General features: G+C 44.7%; 1 protein-coding gene and 1 pseudogene across 1 annotated transcript; one reads left to right on the top strand and one right to left on the bottom strand.

Annotated features, from left to right (window-relative positions):
* Positions 1 to 510: 510 nt before the first annotated feature.
* On the top strand, positions 511 to 3,363 carry LOC131924555 (RAD50-interacting protein 1-like; annotated as a pseudogene).
* Positions 3,364 to 3,425: 62 nt separating this feature from the next.
* Efcab10 (EF-hand calcium binding domain 10) lies at positions 3,426 to 10,846 on the bottom strand. The gene is made up of 4 exons (XM_059279341.1): positions 10,678 to 10,846; positions 6,731 to 6,895; positions 6,541 to 6,628; positions 3,426 to 3,504 (listed from the first exon to the last, which is right to left on the bottom strand). The coding sequence occupies exons 1-4, from the start codon at positions 10,784 to 10,786 to the stop codon at positions 3,468 to 3,470; spliced, it is 399 nt and encodes a 132-aa protein (XP_059135324.1). The 5' UTR covers positions 10,787 to 10,846; the 3' UTR covers positions 3,426 to 3,467.
* Positions 10,847 to 22,138: the final 11,292 nt, after the last annotated feature.

Raw genomic sequence — 22,138 nt, 5'->3', positions numbered from 1 at the left:
ATATATTGTTATATTATCATAGTATAATATTATTTTGTGCATGCACACATGTGTGTCACAGCACACGTGGAGATCAGAGGCCAACTTACTGGGGTCAGCTCCGTCATTCCACCATGTGGGGCTCAGGGGCCAAACGAGGTCATCAGGCTTGATGACATGTGCCTTTCCCAACTGCACATTTTATTTTTGGGGAGAGGATGAAGGCTTTTATGCTTCTTTACCTTCGAGACAGGGACTCATGTAGCCCACACTGGCTTTGAACTCAAGCTAATCTTCTAGTGTCAGTTTCTTGAGTATAGGATCGCAGATACGTGTCACTGTGCCAAGCTGTGTGTGTGTGTGTGTGTGTGTAACTCACCGTGGCACACATGTGCAGGCTACAGTTGTTTCCTCCCACTGTTTTCTTCCACTTTGAACTCAGGTCATCAGACTTGGCTCATGAGAGCCGGCTCACTGGCACTGAACGCACACCTTAAATTCGGAAATTGTATGATACAGTTCTATTTCAAGATGCCCATCACTGTGTTAATAAATTCACTAACAGATGTCGGCTTTCACTTCTTCCTGCAGCTTTAACAGGCCGCACTGGAGGTCTTTGCAGAGAATGCTGCCCTCAGTAAACTGCAGCTGGGACAACTAGACTCCATGGGAAGCTCTGTCTTCGATGACATGATTAATCTCTTAGAGCGTTTAAAGCTTGATATGTTGACTCGTCGAGTAGATCACGTTTCTAGAGAAGTGAAAGATGCTGCAAAATTGTATAAGAAAGAAAGGTATGCCCTGTGTGCGTCACCCTTTACACAAGTTAGTCAGAGTTGAAGGTGGCATGTACACTCCAAATTTTAGCTTTTGTAGAACCCACCCCCAGTTTTGGAAATTAAACTTGGGGTTTCATGTATGGTAGGTCCAAACTTTGGTTTTGATGGAAATATTTCTAAAATCTATTCTTTTGAAGAATTTACTCAGAATAAATGAGTGATGCTGTTGCCCTCACAGAGAAGTGGCGTGTTACCTGGGGTTGCCTAGTTCACCGTGTCATTCATTTTACAAAGTAAGTGCCCTGTAGTTGATGCCCTGTGCATGCTCGCATTTCATAATTGCTCTCCTGACTTTATGCCCTAGCATGGTGCCTCCACATAGAGTTCTGTAATCAACTGGAAGTAGTATTCATTTGTTTGCTGAGATCAGAGCATAAGATTAAATGGTGACTTAATTCTAAAGATAAACTTTCGTTTTCAACTTTATAAAATTGAATTTAGAGATTTTTTGGGGGGGTTGGGAGACTTTAATGGAAATACTAAATAATTAAAAGTTAAAATATAAGTATAGATACATTTATTTCTATATATATTTTAATATTAGACATTATTTTTTTTAACTCCAGAATCCCCTAGGACAGAATATCTCCTCAAATTTGAGGTGATTTGTTAAAGATACAGAGTGGTAAATGTCATTTTGGTGAAGGTTGTTTATTTTCCAGATGGCTGTCCCTGCCATCTCAGTCTGAACAGGCAGTGATGTCCCTGTCCAGCTCAGCCTGCCCACTCCTGCTGACCTTACAGGACCGTCTGCTTCAGCCAGAGAAGCTTTGTTTCTCCTTATTCAGAATCTTCTGGCAAATGCTTGTAGAGAATCTGGATGCATACATGTATCAGGAGGTAAGTCAGCGGGTGCTGGGGGCTGTGCTGATGAAGGCAGACGTTACATGGATTGCTCTTTGTTTCAGATAATCCTTGCTAATCATTTCAACGAAGGAGGAGCAGCCCAGTGCAGTTTGATACGACACGGAATCTTTTCCCTTGATTTTCTCACTATTGCAAGAGACCGGAAAACTATTTTAAACAGTAAGCCTAATGTCTAACCGTAAACATTTGGTGAATCCAAATGCTAGAGGAGTTGACTTCTTTTTAACAATTTCAGAGTTTCGTTGATATTTGTTGTAATATTAAAATCTGGAGCTGGAGAGATGCCTCAACAGTTAAGAGCATTTGCTGCTCCTGCGGAGGACTGGGGTTTGTGGTTCTGTTTCTTCCTAAGGATCATTGCTGCATGGTTCCACGAGGGTGGAGCGACGAGTGGAAGCGGGGAACAGGGTTCTGTGGGCTGTGGGTACGATGGAGATTTCCCTCTGGGAGATGACTCTGATGAATCAGCTCAACTTTTTTCCAGAGTATAAGGAATATACAGGATTGGGAATCCTGGGGATAAACCTTAACGTGATTACGTGGCATGGTCCTGTCATAAGGCTTCGTGTGTGGCAGCAGGGTCCTGTAGCAGAGCTCCCGGCACAAGTCTTAGTTACCATACAGGCAGCAGTGAAGGCTTCTAGCAGGAGACTGTGCCAAGGGCCATGCTAGAGAGAAATCAGGCATCCAGGCTTAGACACAGCTTTCAGATAAGGTCAGTCCTCTGGGCCCAGGGACATTCTCCAGATAAGGGCAGGTAGAGAGCAGGAAGTCTCACTTCGAGGGAGGAGGTCCCCATGTCAAGCTCTGGGAAAAAAAAAAAAAAAAAAAACCTGCCAGGATACGATAGATTTCGACCTCTGACCAGCAAGAGGGTCCAACAGGATTTGGTTCTCAGCACTCACATGATGGCTTACAACCGCCTGTAACTCCAGTTCTGGGGTATCTGATAGCCTCATCTGCTCTCCATAGGCACCAGACACACAGACATATATGCAAGGTAAAATAACATTTAAAAATCTAAAATAAAATAAAACCTTAAAACATTCATTGTGAATGTATTATATTTTCAAAACATAATAGGGAAACCAAAACAATAGGTGTGATCCAGAAAACTGACCAGAACCAGGTATAAACTACATGTTAGACATGCTTCCTAGCATCTGGCTCAATGCTACTTGCTTATTACTAGGAAAGTGAATAGAAAATGAATGCAGGTATAATTCTGCCACTCACAGAAAATAAGAAATCACAGCTAGGTTTAGTACCTAACAGTAGCCCAGACCAGAGGAAAATTAGTTTTCTCATAAATTTAACATTAGTTTTGGTTATAAATATTAAGTACTTAATATTAAGCATAGTTATAAACATGAGAAAATTTGTCAAAAATTTGTTGCTTTAAAATGTACATTATGCATAGTGATCTCTCCTCTCCTTTCTTCTTGTCTTCCTAAACAGTGTAAAAGCAGCCTGTATTGCTCTGAATTTGCACACGGGCTCTGCATTACTCCTGAAAGATGTCCTGCAGTCAGCTTCTGAGCGCCTTCCTGCCACAGAAGCCTTAAATGAAGTTGGAATTTATGAACTGGCTCAGAAATATGTTGAAATTCTACTCAACTTGAGGGCAAACTGGTCCAACATTGGAAAACAAAGCATCTTTGAGAAAAGGGTTGTTTAGCAAAGAAGACAGTGGATTGAAGTTGTCTGATAAAGTTCTGAATTAATGAAACTAGGCAAATGAAAACTTGGTAGAATCATTTATTATCTTGAGTTTCAATGTCACTAAAACGATGACCATACTTCCTCCATCCTCCTGTTCCTAAGAAAACAAAGAACAGAAAACCCAGCTGTGAGAAGCAGAGTAATTACCCGCTAGGATTACAAATGGGATGCAGACATCTGAAGACAGTGTGAGAGCAAAGGTCGGTCCCAGCTTACCTCCACTCTGCTAATCCAGGGGAGCTGTTGTAGGAAGCCAAACACAGCCAATACACTGTAGAAATACTTACTTATGGATGTGTGTTAGTAAGTGAGGTTCCTGTATCCATTTTGGGAATTCAATATGTTTATATAAGAAATATACTGTGAGCTGGGAGTGGTGGAAAACACCTATAATTCCAGCACTCTGAAGCAAAAGACCACTGTGGGTTAACACAGTGAGATTCTATCTCACCAGAAAAAAAACAAAAACAAAAACAAACAAACAAAACAACAACAGTTTTAGGAGATGGTGGTTAAGCTATGGTTGTTCCTAATATTCAATTCTTATGTCCTTCCATTTAGAGTGTTTCTTAGTTGTAGTTGTGTGTATGTTCATGTGCGGGTGTTTATGTGTATTTGTGCATGTGTGGGATATACATATGTGTGTGTGTGTGTGTGTGTGTGTGTGTGTGTGTGTGTGTGTGTGCCTGTAGAGGTCAGAGGTCAACTCTGGCTATTGTCCCTCAAGATGTCCACCTTGTTTGGAGACAGGGTCTTTCACTGTGACTTTGGACAAACCTTAGGGTTACTTCTGTTTCTGCCTCCCCTAGATAGGCTTTACAAGGGCAAACCATGGTTTTTACATGGGTTCTAGAGTATGAACTCTTCATGCTCGCCTGTCAACAGTGAGTACTTTACCCTTTACCACTAGGCAACTCCCCAGCCCTTCCTGATTCTATTTCTTGTGACAATGGCAATCTTTTTTCTCTGGTTGAAACATTTTAGACACCAGATACTGCTCTAGTCATTTGCCTGTGGTAATATTTATGTAGATGATGAAATAAAACCCTCTGTGTGTGTGTGTGTGTGTGTGTGTGTGTGTGTGTGTGTGTGTGTGTGTGTGTATTTGAGTCTGTGCAAGTGGAGGCCTGAGGTTGATATTGAGTGACTTCCTCAATTGCTTCTCACCTTATTTTTTGAGACAAGGTCTCAGTGAACATGGATCATTGATTTACTAGATCTGCTTGCCCCAGTACTGGGGTTACAGACATGTGCAACTGTACCCAGCTTCTCACGGGGCTGGGGATTTGATCTCAGGTCCTCATAGCTATGCCACAAGCCCTTTGCCAGCTTAGCCATCTCCCTGACCTGAGACAAAAATCCTAAACTTCCTTTTTCCTTCTAACATTTCTTTGGTCTTGGGCTATGTAAAGTAATAGGTTTTGTGTGTGCGTGGTACTAGAGATCAAATTCAGAGTCTTGCTCGTGCAAGGCAAGAGTTCCACCAACATCCCCAGCCAAAGTAATGATCCCTTGATTCATAAATCCTCAGAGAATAAGCTTTTACACAAATTGAGCTTAATTAGCTAGAAGATTTCTACATAATTTTTTTTTCTATTTTTTTCTGACAAGGCAGTTATTTAGTAATCTCAATGCTGTAATATCTCGGTCTGAAATTGTCAGGCTCAGGGCTGGAGAGCTAGCTCAACTGCTAAGAGGCTGCTCCTCCAGAGGACCTGGGTTCAATGCCCAGCACACACCTGGTCATTCACAAGAGGCTGTAACTCCAGTCCCATGGGATACATCACCCTTGTCTGTCCTCCATGGGCACTACACGCATGTGGTGCAAAGACACACTTAGGCAAACACTCACACATAAAATAAAAGTAAAATCTCAAAAAACTTTAATGGTCAGGCTTGCACGTAGCCTACACTGTTGATCTTTACTTTGCAGGAAGTAATTTTGATAAAATACTTTAGGACACATTCTATTTTATTTTCTCAGAGAGAGAGAGGCTGAGATTGACTTGCTTTACAACACAGGCTGGCATTGAACTCATGACTCTCCTGCCACTTCCCCCAGCATACTGGGGTTCCAGGCATGCACCGCCATGCTTGCTCTACTATTTAAAGTCACATCAATCTAGAATTATGACTGTGTGCGTCTGTAGGACGTGAGTGGGGGAGTGTCATCATGCATGTGGACACCAGAGGACAACTTGGTGTCACCAGTTCTCCCTGTCCACCTTTATGTGAGTCCTGAGGATCAAACTCTGGTTGCCAGGCTTGCACAGGAAGTACTTTTACCCACCCAGCCATCTCATTGGCCTTACACTATATTTTATAAAGAGATTTTCCAACTGCTGTGTGGAGCTGAGAGTTTTAGTAATTCTAGCAGAATGGCCTCCTCATCTCATGTTTGAGAACTGATGAGGTTTCCTTTTTTTATTTAAATGAGACAGGGTCTCTCTATGTAGCCCTGCCTGTCCTGGAACTCACTATGTAGATCAGGTTGTCCTTGAACTCACAGAGATATGCCTGCTTCTGCCTCCTGTCTGCTGGGATTAAAGGCGTGCTCCAACACACCCCACAGTGATGAAGTTTCCTAATGAGAAAAGAATGAGGCTACCTCTAGAACTTCCTCTCCAACTCTATCATTACCCCTCTTCCTCCCCAGGGTGAGTTGTCCCTGCTTTTACTTCATAATTACTGAAAGTTAAAGGGAATAAAATATTTCACCCAAAAGGTAGTGGGTGTTGGGTAGGGGGATGGCTTAGTAGGTACAGTGTTTGCTGTGCAAGTGTGGGGACCTGAGTTTGAATCCTCAGAACCCACATAAAAGCCAGCACAGCGGGGTGAACTCTGCTCCTACAGAGAGATGCAAGGTAGAGACAGAGGCTCCTGTACGGTTGTGGGCTAGCCTGGGGTGCACAGCGCAGCAGCAAACAGCAGGAGACAAGGTGAGAAATGACACCTGTGGTTGCTGTGACCTCCACATGTGTGCCATGGCACAATGCATGCACACATATCACACACACACACACACACACACACACACACACACACACACACAAGATAAAGTAGTGGTACTCGATATGCAATGGTGATAATACTTCAAAATCATACCATGTTATTAAAATACTAAAAAACTTACACTTCATCTCTGAATTTATCCAAAGTTATTCTACGTCCATCATCATTCAAAACTTCATCTGCAGTACATAGACCCAAGTTTTTTAGGGCTGCAAAAGTGAGAATGAGAAGAAAAGAAAATGTACAAAATGGAATTATTTCTGGCTAGAGAAAGTTACTGAACGGCCTTCCTTGGTGTAGGTCACACTGACCTTCTTTATACTGCACAAATGATATGCAGCCTCTGCCAGAGGAGTCCATCATCTCAAACATTGACACAATGTTAGAGTTGTCCATGAAGAAAGGAAACGATACGCCTGTTACCTTGGCGATTTTCAGTCGTTCCAGAAGAGAGATCAAATACTCTCTCGGTTTTTCTGCAAATAAACAGATGAGACTCATTCTTATATGAAATGAAAGCGTGTCACAAGTAGTACAGTCCAGGCACTCAGGGCGCAGGCCTTGCTTCCAGGAAACTTACACCACAGCAGAGAACACTGAGGCATTAACATTGCCTCAGAGGGCTGAGTGTTACAGTCCAGAGGCTGGATCTGAGATGTTTTTAAGCTCCCCAGATGATTGGATTTCCAGACAGGGACGGAATCCAGAAAGACAGAGGGGTGGCATGATGCAGGGAAGAAGCTGGCCAGCTAAGACACGGGGAACAGAGACTGTCTTACACAGACGCAGTCTCCTGATGAGGCAGCGTGCTTGTGTCTAACATAGAAGCAGTGCTCTGGATCATCAGGCTCTTCTATTGAACTGATTTTAAAAGCAGAAAATCCAATCAACTTTCCAAAAATAATGAGACCGTCATGGCAGAAGTCGGACATGAGGTGGAGCGGCTCAGATGGCAAAAGCTGGTCACAGTGTGCCCACCGGCAGGAAGCAGAGGTGAGTGCTTCTGGTCACCTCTCCTTCTCCTTTTTATGTGTCCAAGATCCTAACCATGGAAACTGTGTCACTTGTGGACAGGCTTTCCCATCCCAATTAGCCTAATCAAGACAGCCCATGCCAGGGGCCCATCTCCCAGATGGTTCTAGACCTCATCAAGTTAACAACTGGAATTAACCACCATAAAGACTCTGTGTTTTTCATATTTCAACAGTACTGTGATCACAATATACTTCATACTTCCAAAAAATTGTTTTTAGTATCTTTATGTAGTTCGGTAGTATTCAAGTTTCCAGTTGTCTACAAATGGTATTCTGAATAGCATTTAAGGCTAGGTGTGATGGTGTATGCATATAAAGCCACACTGAGGAAATAGAGGCTGAAGGATCAGGAGTTCAAGGCAAGTCTCAGCTACCTAGGAAGTGTTAGGTCATCCTGGGATATGAAACCTTGTCTCTAAAAACAAACCAACCAAGGATGTGTACTGGCTAGTTTTTGTCAACTTGACACAAGCTAAAGTCTTCTGAGAGGAGAAAACCTTAACTGAGAAAATGCCTCCATAAGATTGGGCTGGTAGTCCTGTGTTCTATAAGGAAACAGGCTGAGCAAGTCATGAGGAGCAAGTCAGTAAGCAGGACCCTCTATGGCCTTTGCATCAGGTCTTGCCTCCAGACTTGAGTTCCTGTCCTGACTTCCCTCAATGATGAACTACGGTTTGGAAGCATAGCCAAATAAACCCTTTCCTCCCCAGTTGCTTTGGTGTTTAACCCAAACTAAGATAGATGTTTCAAGGAGTACCACAAGTATTTATTTATGTTCTTATTTTGGATTTGAATTCCTGGTCCTCCTGCCTCCATGCAGAGTTGGGAGTATAGGTGTTACTGTAAGTGGTTTACATGGCACTGGAGCTCGAACCCCGGGCCTCATGCATGCTGGGCAAGCATTCTACTTGCTAAGCTGCATTCCCAGTCCCTTGTGTGTGTGTGTGTGTGTGTGTGTATTTTGAAATAATGTCTTGCTGTGTATCCCAGGCTAGCTTGTAGCTCACTGTGTAGCCCAGGCTGACCTCAAATGCAAATTCTCTTGTGTCAGTTTCCTGAGTACTGGGATCACAGGCATGCACTATCATGCTTTGCTTTTATCTCTATTACAGGTAATCCTGTCATTATCTGCACACGTGCATGCACGCGTGTACACACACACACCCCTATACAAACATATACTTAACACAAAAATGCGCTTAGCAACCTGTGACCCCACCATCACTGAGCTGCACATAACAAAGGCAGTTAGGTCATTCTGAACTATAAGTTCCATTGTAAGCTTTGGGAACTCTTCTTTTGTGGTCAAATACATCCTGAAACTAGGTGTAGTGGGTTTGTCCATCTAGTCTTGGGTGCATGAGCAGCTAGGCACACGTGTCCTCAAAGCAAACTTGCAGAAAACCCATATTTGCCATCTTACACATATTCGAAATTGCAGGTGTGTATGATTAAAATTAGATGCACCATATAGGACACATACAGTAAACAAAGGTTTACATAACCAAGCCTGTCATTAAGAACAGACCTGCGACTGAGATGGATGGATGGCCTTAGTCTGACCCCAGGACTCCAGAGCAGGAGAGAACAGACTCCTCAAGCTACCCTCTAACCTTCACACACTTGCACACATGTGTGCACTGAATGAATGAATGATACCCATCATTTCAAAATAAAGGAAGAGAAAATCAGAAAACTACTTACACTCTAGTTTACCCTTCTTTTGAAATGGAAAAGAAACCTTAGAAAGTAACCAGTGGCTGTTGAGTGACTCACTCAGAGCCCAATGCTCTCTGGCTCTATCTGGCCTGTACTCTGTTTGCTTCTGAATAAAATCCTTAGCTTCTTTCTGTTCTGAGTGCTTCTCCAATACTTTGAACAAGATGAACAATCCGGACACACCAGTGTAGACTGGGACCTCTGGCAACGTGTGAGTTAGTAATTGGCCACATTAGACTAGGGTTGTTAGAAATGACAGTTACCTGCTGAGAGGAACTATACATGTGGAACTACATATATATGTGTGTGTGTGTGTGTGTGTGTGTGTGTGTGTGTGTGTGTAGAGATGTATGTGGAAGAATTAGTGATACACAGAAAACTGAGCAAAAATTAAAAATATAGAATTATTAACTTTGGAGGAAAAAACAAAGAAAATGTAATCCAAGCATATTGCACACACACACAATGAGCTGTAGACATTTGTCTAAAAATAGCATTTAAGTTCTGAACATTGGCTGTACTAAATTTGTGTTTTAAATTTAATGGCAAGAAGAGATAGGTCAGTGGTTACTGGCACTTGTCCTTGAAGAGGACCTAGTTCAGGTACTAGCACTGATATGATGGATCAGAACCACAGGTAACTCCAGACACTCTCTTCTGACCTCCTCGGGTACCAGGCATGCTCATGATGCACAGACATATATGCAGGCAAAACACCTATACATGTTTAAAATAAATACATTTTTAAAATAAAATATTTCAAAAGACTTTTCTCATCCCCTAGGAGGTCATACTAGTTTCCGTCTTTTCCAGGTTGGGATGGTATTTCTGTTTCTTTCCACTGAAGCAAATGGACATTTTGGAATTTTAGACACTCATTATGAAGGCTGGCGGGCTCCAATTATTTCAGGGATGCAATGCCGTTTTCATCTCAACGTAAGTTCTTTCCATACATCACCGAAAATTGTGAAATAACCCAAATTTTGAAAGGGTCTAATGTATTAAAATGCCAGGGAAAAACGACTCCCCAGGAGGATCCCGCAGCTCAGGCTATCAATTGTTTAGCCCTCTTACTAAATTAGAGACGCCTTGGAATTGAAAAGATTCTGTTGCTTGCTCAGCCAAGGTTGGGTTAGCTGTAATTCATTTTATATCCGCCCACTCCCCCATTCTCATGAGATCAGTACTATTATCTCCATTTTCCGGTAGAAGAGACTGACGTTCTGCGTTTTCCCAAGCGCTCTTAACTAAGGGCTGGACCTAGAGCTAGTCTCTGCCACCCGCTGAGCCCTCTCCCAGCCTCCCCGCCCACGGAGCTGGCGGCTAGAGGTCATTAATCATGTTTGACCGGTGGGGTGGGCCGGGGTCACAGACTCAGCAGGACTCGTCTGGAGGCAGGGAATGGAGTGAGTGGGGAGGACAGGGTTTGGGGAGCGAAGCGGCGGACTGGGGACCCTTTGCCGGGGCGGAGGTAGACAGAAAGCCAAAGGAGGCAAGACCCTTACTTGGTCGGACGAAGAGGAGGAAGCTAGTGAGTTGGCTCAGCAGCTCCATTATTCGATGTTTTTCTAAATATTCCTTGGCCTGAAGCTCCCGGTTACCCGCAGAGTTCATGTTTCCGTGCTGAGCCGTTGCTATGCGACCAGGCAGCGTCCTGGCGCCTGGACTCCACCTCCCTTTGCATTCAGTCGCGTGACCTCACCAATACCATCTCTACTTCCACTTCCTCCTCCTCCTCCCCCTCCCTCTCCCCCTCCTCCCCCTCCTCCTCCTCCCCCTCCTCCTCCTTCCCCTCCTCCTCCTTTCCCTCCTCCTCCCCCTCCTCCTCCTCCCCCCTCTCCCGGTACCTCAGGCACACCCTCCCACCCTAAGACAGCATCCTTCCAGGGTCTTCCTTGATGCAGGTGTGGCAGGCAGTCACCCAGGGCATCCGCGTTTGTGGGTCGGTGTCAACCCTTTCATCGACCAAGGCTGAGCTTAGTTGGTACCTGTCTCTGCCTGCCTGCTGCATCCGGCTCAGTACCTGTTTATTGGAGGATGAGGGCCTTAAGTGATAGGAACACAGGATTCACCAATAACAAAAGAACTCCTGCAGTTCTGAGAGCCCTAAATAGCATGTTCCGGATGAGCGGCCTGCAGGGATCGCTGGCTGCCAGCAGGAGGTCTCAGCTTACGGATCCTAAACTTCAGAGTGTTGGCTGCTTAAACTTTTTTCCGCTTTTAACACTTTTCAATTGGGACCTTGGTGTATAAGTATATAAATCCAACATTTACTGTTAGTCAGAAGAAATTAATTTTAAAACAGTTCTTTGAAGTCAGTGTGGTGGTACACTCCTATATACCCATCACTTGGGGGTGGAGGCAGGGGTTAGGAGTCCACTGTCATCCTTGGACTACACAGGGAGGTCAAGGCCAGCCTGGGACATGACCCTGCTGCAGAAAACCAAAGCAAAACAAAGCAAAACATTTTACTGTTCACTAACAATGAAAAGCAGATTTGTGTACTGATGCACGTATATGAGCCTGTATATTTTTGCCTGAGGAATTAAATGTCAGCTGAGTACTTGCCACCTCAAGACATGAGCATCTTCAACATTTTTCAGAGTTGACTGGTATTTTGATTTCATAATCATCAAAGCTGAGAATGTTGCTTCACAGAAATACATAATACAAAATGGTTGATGCATATTTAGGGCCATTCCAGTGCTTGTTGGAAATTCTTTTTTCCCCAAGTCAAAAATTCACTTAATGACTTTATTTTCTTCTATGAAATTCAAGGCAGCAAATCAAACATTTGGGACTAGGCTATTGTGAAGGCCTAGACTTGACTTTACAGGCTCCATCTTAGGGAAAGGGCCACCATCTCAGACCACCTGCTGTACTCAGTTCCAGGAAGGACCTCGGGAATGTGCCATGACAACTCGAATGGATACAGGGCTGTATGCTCCTGCAGACATCCTGTCTGCAGTTTACGGCTCTTGAAGATATCTAGATAATCCTGCTGAGCAGTCCAGATAATCCTGTTCAGTGGGTTGTGGTTCCCCGGCTAAAGTCTAACCCAATGGTTTCAAATGTGATTTCGCGCCCAAAGTCTAGATCAATAGTTTCAAAAAATCACTTTGCCCCATATCCCTTCTACCCAATCCCAAGTTGCCAATTCCCAGCTTGTGGTTTTTCCCTATAAAAACCCTCTACACCTGGGCTCATGGCCGTCTACATTTCCTTCCATCTGCCTTGCAGTGGCCCAGGTTGAATCTGAATAAAAGGACCCTTGTGTGCTTGCATCGGAAATCAGCTCCTTGGTGGTCTCTGGGGGTTTTGAGAAATACCCCCATGGTATGGCATCTGCCTAGCATGTCAAGGCAGGAGGTTCGATCCCCAGCACTGAAGTACCAACAACAGCATGCAGTACCAACTGATAGACCCCAGACCCAGGGTACTATCTTCTCGAGGGGGCGCCCCAAGAACCCAGACTCCGATCCAGTCGATGCAACAGCAAGAGGTGTTTATTAATGCGGCTGTACAGTCAGGCTCCTCTGCTCCAAAGAGCAAGAGTCGCTCCTATTGCAATCACATGGGCACTTTTAAAGGAAAAACCCACAAAAGCCATAAGATTACAATTTCGATACAATTTCGTTTTACAAGATCATGGTCTGATCACAGAGCGGGTACAGTCACGTCCGCATGTACATTCTTCCCAAAACCTCAAGGGAGGTAACAGGCCGGGAGTGGAGTTTACACAAAGGTCACAGTGGTCCTTCCTGGAACATTTGCAACTATCTCAGTCACAGTTGAGCGCATCTCTTAACAGAAACCTTTTTACATTGTTACATTGTTGCAGCGGTGGTTGAATAATGATTGAGTCAGCTTGCCCTTGGAACTAGGTTTTTAGTTTCTCATTTCTTGGGGCTTGGGGGTGTAAGCCTGAAGGGTTAGGGTCTTCCACAACAACACTGCAGTACCAACAACAACAGCACTGCAATACCAACAACAGCACTGCAACACCAACAACAGCACTGCAATACTAACAACAACAGCACTGCAGTGCCAACAACAGCACTGCAGTACCAACAACAACAGCACTGCAGTACCAACAACAACAGCACTGCAGTACCAACAAGAGCACCGCAGTACCAACAACAGCACTGCAGTGCCAACAACAGCACTGCAGTACCAACAACAAGAGCACTGCAGTGCCAACAACAACAGCACTGCAGTGCCAACAACAGCACTGCAGTACCAACAACAGCACTGCAGTACCAACAACAGCACTGCAGTACCAACAACAACAGCACTGCAGTGCCAACAACAGCACTGCAGTACCAACAACAACAGCACTGCAGTACCAACAAGAGCACCGCAGTGCCAACAACAGCACTGCAGTACCAACAACAAGAGCACTGCAGTGCCAACAACAAAAACACTGCAGTGCCAACAACAGCAACAACAACAGCACTGCAGTACCAACAACAACAGCACTGCAGTGCCAACAACAGCACTGCAGTGCCAACAACAACAGCACTGCCATGCCAACAACAGCACTGCAGTACCAATAACAGCACTGCAGTACCAACAACAACACTGCAGTGCCAACAACAGCACTGCAGTAACAACAACAACAGCACTGCAATACCAACAACAACACTGCAACACCAATAACAGCACTGCAATACTAACAACAGCACTGCAATACTAACAACAACAGCACTGCAGTACTAACAACAACAGCACTGCAGTGCCAACAACAGCACTGCAGTACCAACAACAAGAGCACTGCAGTGCCAACAACAACAGCACTGCAGTACCAATAACAACACTGCAGTGCCAACAACAGCACTGCAGTGCCAACAACAGCACTGCAGTGCCAACAACAACAACACTGCAGTGCCAACAACAGCACTGCAGTACCAACAACAACAGCACTGCAGTGCCAACAACAACAGCACTGCAGTGCCAACAACAGCACTGCAGTGCCAACAACAACAGCACTGGAGTACCAACAACAGCACTGCAGTACCAACAACAGCACTGCAACACCAACAACAGCACTGCAGTGCCAACAACAACAGCACTGCCTGCCAACAACAGCACTGCAGTGCCAACAACAACAGCACTGCAGTACCAACAACAGCACTGCAACACCAACAACAGCACTGCAGTGCCAACAACAACAGCACTGCCTGCCAACAACAGCACTGCAACACCAACAACAGCACTGCAGTGCCAACAACAGCACTGCAGTGCCAACAACAGCACTGCAGTGCCAACAACAGCATCCAAAACTCTGAACAGACAAAACTTAAGCCCTATGTAAGAGGGCTGGTGGTTCAGGTCAGTGAGTGAGCACTGGTCTAGTGTGAGAGGAGCTCTAGATCTAATCCCAGCACCAAAGAGAAAACATAACCTCATCATTTACAGCAGGATGTAAAGGTGTACACCTGTAATTCCAGCACTGGGGCAGAGGCAGACCAGTCAAATCAATAAATGAAGGAAATCATTAATCCTTTGAATGCAGTCTAACACATAAACCTGACACGTGCTGAGGAATGACGGTAGAAAAATATTGAGTCTCCGTTTCCTGTAATTAAGCCTTTATATTTCTGTATGGGAAGAAAATTTGCATATACAGCAAAACACTGAAATCCCTTACATACAATAGTCTCAAATTTGAGCTTAGGTGGTGTTTGCTGGCACTGTAAGATGTGAGGCAGAGCAGTTCGGAGTGTGCCTTGTGAGCTCAGAACAAAGGCTGCATAAAGTCAGGTGACTCAACACTGCAAGAAACACCTTCATTATTTGTTCGATGTTTAAGTCTTTGGCTGCTGCATGCTCAGAAACTAATGTTGCCAAATGTTTCGGGATCTTCACATTTGATTATGTAGCCGGGGCTCAGGCTCCATAGTGGAGTGCTGTGACCTGACTGCCTAAAGACTGTCAGGAGACAGAGACACCTCACAGTCACTAAAATATTACTTATTTAGTGTGTGAATATTACTTATTTAGTGTGTGAGTCTTTTGCCTGCATGTATGTCTGTGCACCATGTGCATTCAGTGCTCCTGGAGACCAGGAGAGGACGCTAGATCCTGGAACTGGAGTTACAGACAGTTGTGAGTCACGATATATGTACTCAAATGCAGGTCTTCTTAAGGAGCAGCCAGTGCTCTTAAATGTTGAGCCATCTGTCCAGCTCCCTCCGATAGTCATTTTGACAGAAGGTCACTGAGTAGGGTGGAATACAAATGGTTAGGAGAGCCACTGTTTATCCGCTGCTGTACTTAAAGAACTGATCTCTACACTGGGACTCTGTTCTTGGGTAACGTCTGAAGCCCCCTTTTTCCCCAAAGACTTGGCCTAGAACAGGCACTTCAGGAAAAGGAAGAAGGGCCTGGAGAGACTGCTCAGTGGTTAAAGAGCCCTCAGTGTTCTTGCAGAGGAGCTGGGTTGGGTTCCCAGCACCCACGCTGGGTGGATTAGAACCAGCTGTAACTCCAATTCCGGGGGATCTGATCCTCTCTTCTGGCTTCCACAGGCCAGTCTACGTTGTGATGCACACAGACTCATGAACACCTATATACACATAAATAAAGTAGTAAAGTAAATCTTTCAAAAGATAATGAAAAAGACAAGGAACAGCCCTTAATGTAGGAAGAAATGACTGTGTAGTCCCAGGATGCTGTGGTTCCTGCTCACAGCTACAGCTAAGGATATCTTGCCTTCCTGTGAAATTCGTTACTTTACACTCTTGGAGTTACCTGGCCCACAAGTAAACAGCTCTGTTTTCTGTCCTCTGGAACCTAGATTATTGCAACATGGGCCTGCCGACACGTTCCCTGGTGGTTATTTTCTGTTCCAACAAGTCTGCATGGCTCTTCATGTCTGTCTCACTCCTCAAGCCTTCCTGGAAATCACGTTCTAGGGAAGTGTCCAGACGCCACCTAGTGGAGTGAGCTGTCAATGCCCTCGTCTCCCGAGCCGGAGCCCACCGGCTTTCCGGCTCCTGCACTTCTTGGGTTGCATTCCAGGCCTCGTTCCTCTTGCAATCAGCCCTAATCCCACTGTGACAGTGACTCTGGGCGGAAGGCATGCAGGGGTGCTGCTTGGGGTCCTTAATAAAGTACTACGGACGCTGGCTCAGGAGTGGGGACTTAGGACTGTAATCGCGGCACTTGGGAGAAAGAAACAGGAACATCATGAGGTAGAGGCCACCCTAGACCGAACGATGACTGAGACTCAAGAAACAAAACAAAGTACCGATGGATGGACAGATGGATGGACACTGGAGCCTGCGGAACCAGGTCCCTGGGGATGAGGCCTGAACACTGGGGGCTTTGATGACGCTGCTGCCATTTTAACAGCTTTACTGAGTTATAATTAACATTTCATGTACTAGACATTTTAAAAGTGTAACCTCTGATAGATTTTGAAGTATGTGAATAGGCAGTGAATCACCATAACTTAACAGCGAACATACCATCATTGTTCCTGAGCATCCCACCGCAACCATTGACCTATTCTTGTGCCTGGAGTGTGGCTTCCACTTGGTAAAACTTTATACAAATGGGACCATGTAGTGTGTGGGTTGTGGGTGGCTGGCTCTTTTCACTCAGTGTGGACAGATATGATCAAGACTCATTCCATGTATCACCGGTTCATTCTCTTTGTAGCTGAGTAGGACTCCATCATACGGATAGTTTCATTCATCTGCAGATGGGTGTTTGGGTTGACTCGCTTTGGAGATGTTACAAATAAAGCTCCTAATGTTCACTTACAGACCTTTGCGTGGATACATCACTTAGTGTTTGAGGAGTAAACACTTAGGAATGGAACAAAGAGGCAGCCTGTTGGGGGCTGGAGAGGCAGATCAGTAGTTAAGAATATGTACTGCTCTTGCTGAGGTTCCAAGTCTGAGTCCCAACACTCAGCATAGGTGGCTTAAAATATTAACTCCAGCTCCAGGGGGATCCGACACACTGGGCTCCCTGTACTCACTTGCACACATGCACACACACTTTAAAATAAAAAATAACAACAGAGAAAAAGAGAAGGAGGAAAGAGGTGGAGGGAGGGGAAGAACAGTGGGAGGGAGGGAGAGAGAGAGAGAGAGAGAGAGAGAGAGAGAGAGAGAGAGAGAGAGAGAACCAAAGTGCTTTCCAAAACGAAGGTACCAACCTGTACCTGCAGCACTAGGAGCTGGAGGCAGGAAGCTCAGGGTGTAGTTATTCTCAGTAAATTTGTGTCCAACCTAGGCTACATAGACTCTGTCTCAAAAATAGAATACAAAACAAAAAAGAAGATTTACATTCTTAATCTGAAAGTACTATTAAATGCTTTCACAGGTTATTCGAGTAGACAGCCAGGACTGCCCTCGCTTGTGGTGAGCTGTGTGTGAGTGAGATGAAAGGTCAGGAATCTACAAGAGTTTGGAAGCATACCGCTTTAACGCTCCTGTTGGGTGTGGAACGGCTATGAGTCTCCATCCATAACACACACTGAGTCATCTGGGGGGGATTTCTGTAAACATCCCTGCACTTTTCCCTCCAGAAGTCTAATGAAATTGCCCTGGGGTCATGGACACAGAACTGTTGTAGGGAGTTCAATTTATTAACTATTATCTAGATGATCCTAGAGCTAAGTGGCCAACCATTCTGATTCTTTCAAGAACCTCTTAGGCTAGCGGGAGCATTGTTCACTCTATGCTCACTCACCAGAAGAACATGGACTGTGGGTTAGGCTGTCAGTCTGACTGACTGGCCTCTCTAGAGCTACAGCTCAGGGTTACTGCTGTGTGTGGAGGGAGGGGCTGTATGAAAATGAGAGTAGGGACAGAGAGTTGGTCGGAGTGAACTGTGGGCCACTTTTTCTGGTTTTGTTTCAACCAGGAACAAATCAGAGATGCATCAGCTTGGAGTTTTGGTTATTAAAAAGGAAAAGGTGTGGGCTGGAGAGATGGCTCCGCAATCAAGAGTACTTGTCACTCTTGCAGATGATCTACGTTTGTTTCCCATGACCATGGTGGTTCACAACCATTGTAACTCCAGTCCTGGGAGATCCAGCGCCCTCTTCTGGCCTCTGCCATTAACTGGCACACACAAAGTGCACTTACAAGCACACAGGCAAATCATTCATGCACATAAAATAAAAGCAAATCTTTTTAAAAGTGGAAAAGGGTATTGGGAATGGGATGTGTCTCAGTGGTAGAGCACTTGCCTAGACACCTGGGATAGATTCCCACCACAGGAGAAAAGAAAAGACAAAGAGCTCACAGCCACCCTCCTATCCTCTCTCTGCCGCCTAGTTTGGGGTTAGGAGCATGTGACACCAAACCTGGCACATTACCAATACATGCTAGTTGATTCTGGCACCAACACTGCCATCCCAGGGGAATCCCTCTCCTTTTATCCATTCCTTGAAGCCAGAGAAGTACAGTGTGTGTGGTGTGGAGCCTGCTCTGGGGCAGATGGCAGAGGCACGGGAAGGTGGTGCTCTTGCATGGCTGGGACAGTGCAGGTGGCATACAATCTTGTTTCCACTTGCTAAGACTGAGAGTGCATCTCCCACAGTACTGCCAAGGCATCGGTGTTAGACCTCTGCTACATCACGGGGTCATGAGCTTTTGAAGGCTGTCCTGGAACACGGACCCCAGATATTATCCTTCAGTGAAAGACTAGGTTAGGCTCCAGGGAAACATTGGGATCTGAGCCCAAAGTGGGATTGCCTATGCAAGGAAGACAGAGAATGGTTTGTACTTAATTAAAAAAAAGTCATACATACACCACACACCACACATACACACACACACACACACACACACACACACACACACATACAATACCTACACACCACACATACATACATACATACATACATACATACACACACACAATACCTACACACATACACACACACACACACACACACACACACACACACGGAGGGGGCTCCTCATATAGTCAAGACTGTCTCCAATTCAGTAAGTGGTTAATACTGGCTTGGAACTTTTGAGCCAGTGCTAGGATTACAGGCATGCTCTGCTGTGCTCACTTTACTCTGTGCTGGGACTGAAACTCAGGGCCTCATTTGTGATAGCCCCAGGTATAGCCTGGATGGGCTCAAACTCATGATCTCCCTGCCTCATCTTCTTCAACACTTGTCTGTGGTGAGAGGCACCAACCCAACTCCATGATGAAGGGCTCCTTTTTCTTCCAGGGCTTCCTCAGTTGTGTCTGTCTGTCCTTACGCAAGAGCATGTGTGTGGCATTGGCCAGAGTAAGCAGTGTGCTGTAGTTGACTGACAGCTTTAGATGGGTCCACTGAGTCTCTTCCCAGCCCTTTTAGGTGAGTTTGCACTATTCACTTGATGTTGGCCCGGTGGGTGCATATGCCTTCCTCCTTGTTCCCAATGCCTATGGTTGCATATTTATTTACACACCACTGACTCCTTTATTTTTTAATTCAAATGTTTATTGGACACCAGTTGTGTAACTGACATTATTTAGCAACTAAATAGCAATGAACAGGATGGCCTAGCGGTTGCAGGATATTTGTTTAACTCTGCAAAGATGTGTTGCATGTGTTTAACTATGTAAAGATGTGATACATTTGTTTATGTTGCTGATATTTGTTTAACTATGCAAGGATGTGTTGCTGATTTACCTTGCCTGCCTAAGGCACCTGATTGGTCTGATAAAAAGATAATAGTCAATAACAAGGGAGGAGGTATAGGTGGAACTTTGGGACGGGGAGTAAGTAGGAGGAGGAATTTAGGCTTGGGGGAAGAAAGAAAAGAGAGATGCCAGAGAGATGCCAGGGGCCAACCTGCCAGACATGGAGGAAGCAGGAAGTAGGACATACAGAATGAAAGAAAAGTAAAAAACCCTGAGGCAAAATGTAGATAAATAGGAACAGGTTAAATTAAGTTATAAGAGCTAGTGGAACAAGCCTAAGCTAAGGCAGAGCATTCATTATTAATAATAAGTCTCCATGTCTTTATTTGGGAGCTGGTTGGTGGCCTAAAGAAAACACCAACTACACCCAAGTCTTGCCTTTTTAGAATTTTAAAGTGATTCCTAAAGGCAAATTAGGAGTTCAGTTACAATGGAATACACATGGTTTTTGGAAAAAGCCTCAAAATGTAAATGGAACACATGATAATCCCACTAATTTCACAATGCCACTGGGAAGCTTCCCAAGAAAGATCACATTTAAAGCAATCTGACACATTCTGGGTGTGTGTGTGTGTGTGTGTGTGTGTGTGTGTGTGTGTGTGTGTGTGTAAAATTTTAAATTTAAGAGTGCCCAGGAAGATGAAGATAACTTAAGTCTATAACCCGATAAATATTTCACAAATGAGTAGATCCATTTAACAAGCATTCAGGTCAAGCTACAGAACATCTTCCAGCTCTCCAGACACTTCCCCTGTGCGCCCCCAAAGGTAACAGCTGTTATATGAATCAGTGTGTTTGTATTCACAGCCTTAATTCACCAAGGTTACTTTGAATGCCAATTCATTAATTAAAATGTTAAACAATGCTGGGCTCAGCATGGGCCTGGCAGGAACACCTTCCAAGTGCTTGAGGTGAGCTGGGGCTGGAGGCACCTCTGTGGATACACCCTGCAGCAATCAGTCAGTCCTCTGTTCAATGCCATGTTCCTGGGCTACATAAACTGGTCTCAGAGTATCAAGCTGGACAGAACCCAAAGCCTTGTAAAACTGGGAAAACACACATCTCATTCTTTCTAGCCTTAGCGTTGGGACTGGAGATGGAACTCAGCGGCAGAATAGTTGCCTAGCATGCACAAGTCCCTGGGTTCCATTCCCAACTCCACAAATAAATGAAGATCCCAAGTCCCCATTGATTTCTTTTACATGAGGCTCTGCTTTGTCCTAGTTCAAGAATGTGCCAGAATTGTTCCCCTCTCTCCCCATTCCCCAGGGCTGCATCTGGATTATTCAGGGACCTAGAAGATATAGGGTGGAGCATGAATTTAGTGATGAGATTGCTGGGAAGTGGGCTGAGAGAAAATGAAATAGTACTCAAGCTGTCTGAGTTCTTGTCACAGCAGCCCCCACAGTGCTTCCTCAGATTGCAGAGGAAGCAGCAAGTTTGTGATGAGAGTGTGTGACTCAAAACACACTAAAATATTTGAAGGAGAAAGGGGAAACTCAGAGAGTTCCATAACTATTTTAAATTAAGAGTGCCTTCCCAATGTTAATGACCTCAGCTCAGACTTGCCTTTTGAATTGTCTCGGGAACCTCGACACCTCCAAGCTGCTGGCAATGTCCCACAGTGATTTTGCAAAGATTCACACTTGTTTGGGACTAATTTGGGTTTTGGACATTCATTTCTTTTACATCTTCTCATTGACTTTTCTAGTTGAATGGATTATAGTGATGTAGTGAATAGAAAATAAACATGCAAGTCCTTCCCTGTGTTCTTAGCTCAGAAATACAGATCCCAGCAAACCTGCTGCTGCTCTGCTGCCAACTGGAGCAGAATGCAAGAAATAATCCATTAAGCAAGCAGCTATTACCTAATGTGGAATGCCAGGAAACAGAAAAATATTTTAGCAAAACGAATCACAAAAACCTGAGTAAAGTGACCACATGACGCATCGAACTTTAAAACACCTGTAGCAACAGAATGGCTTAGGGGAACCGTGTAGGTAGAGATGGTTTCTCCACAAAGTGGAGCGTCAAGAACACTGAACCAAAGGGAAAATGTGTGGGGCTGTCAGCAGCCAGCTGCAGGCTGATAGTGCCTCACTTAGCCTTCCTCTTCCGCTCAAGGGGACCATTCTGAACCAACCTTTCGCTGGGCTTGTGAGATGGGGTAAAGGTACTCACCACCAAGCCTGATGACCTGAATTTGATCCTCAGAACTTACATGGTGATGGGAGAAAACTAACTTCTACAAGTTATCCTCTGACCTACAAATAAATAAATGCAATAAATAAGAAAAATGTA

This window comes from Peromyscus eremicus, chromosome 14, assembly GCF_949786415.1.
Source record: "Peromyscus eremicus chromosome 14, PerEre_H2_v1, whole genome shotgun sequence".
Classification (NCBI taxonomy): Eukaryota; Metazoa; Chordata; class Mammalia; order Rodentia; family Cricetidae; genus Peromyscus; species Peromyscus eremicus.
The sequence above is the reverse complement of the archived record's forward strand: the minus strand, read 5'-3'. Positions and strand labels throughout refer to the sequence as shown.

What these genes read in the sequence shown, in the direction of transcription:
- Efcab10 (XM_059279341.1), bottom strand. Translation starts at nt 10,786, where the DNA reads ATGAACTCTGCGGGTAACCGGGAGCTTCAGGCCAAGGAATATTTAGAA. An exon ending in CCTCCTCTTCGTCCGACCAA is followed by an intron (nt 6,896 to 10,677) that starts GTAAGGGTCTTG and finishes GTTTATTTGCAG; the next exon opens with AAAAACCGAGAGAGTATTTG. An exon ending in ATTTGTGCAGTATAAAGAAG is followed by an intron (nt 6,629 to 6,730) that starts GTCAGTGTGACC and finishes TCACTTTTGCAG; the next exon opens with CCCTAAAAAACTTGGGTCTA.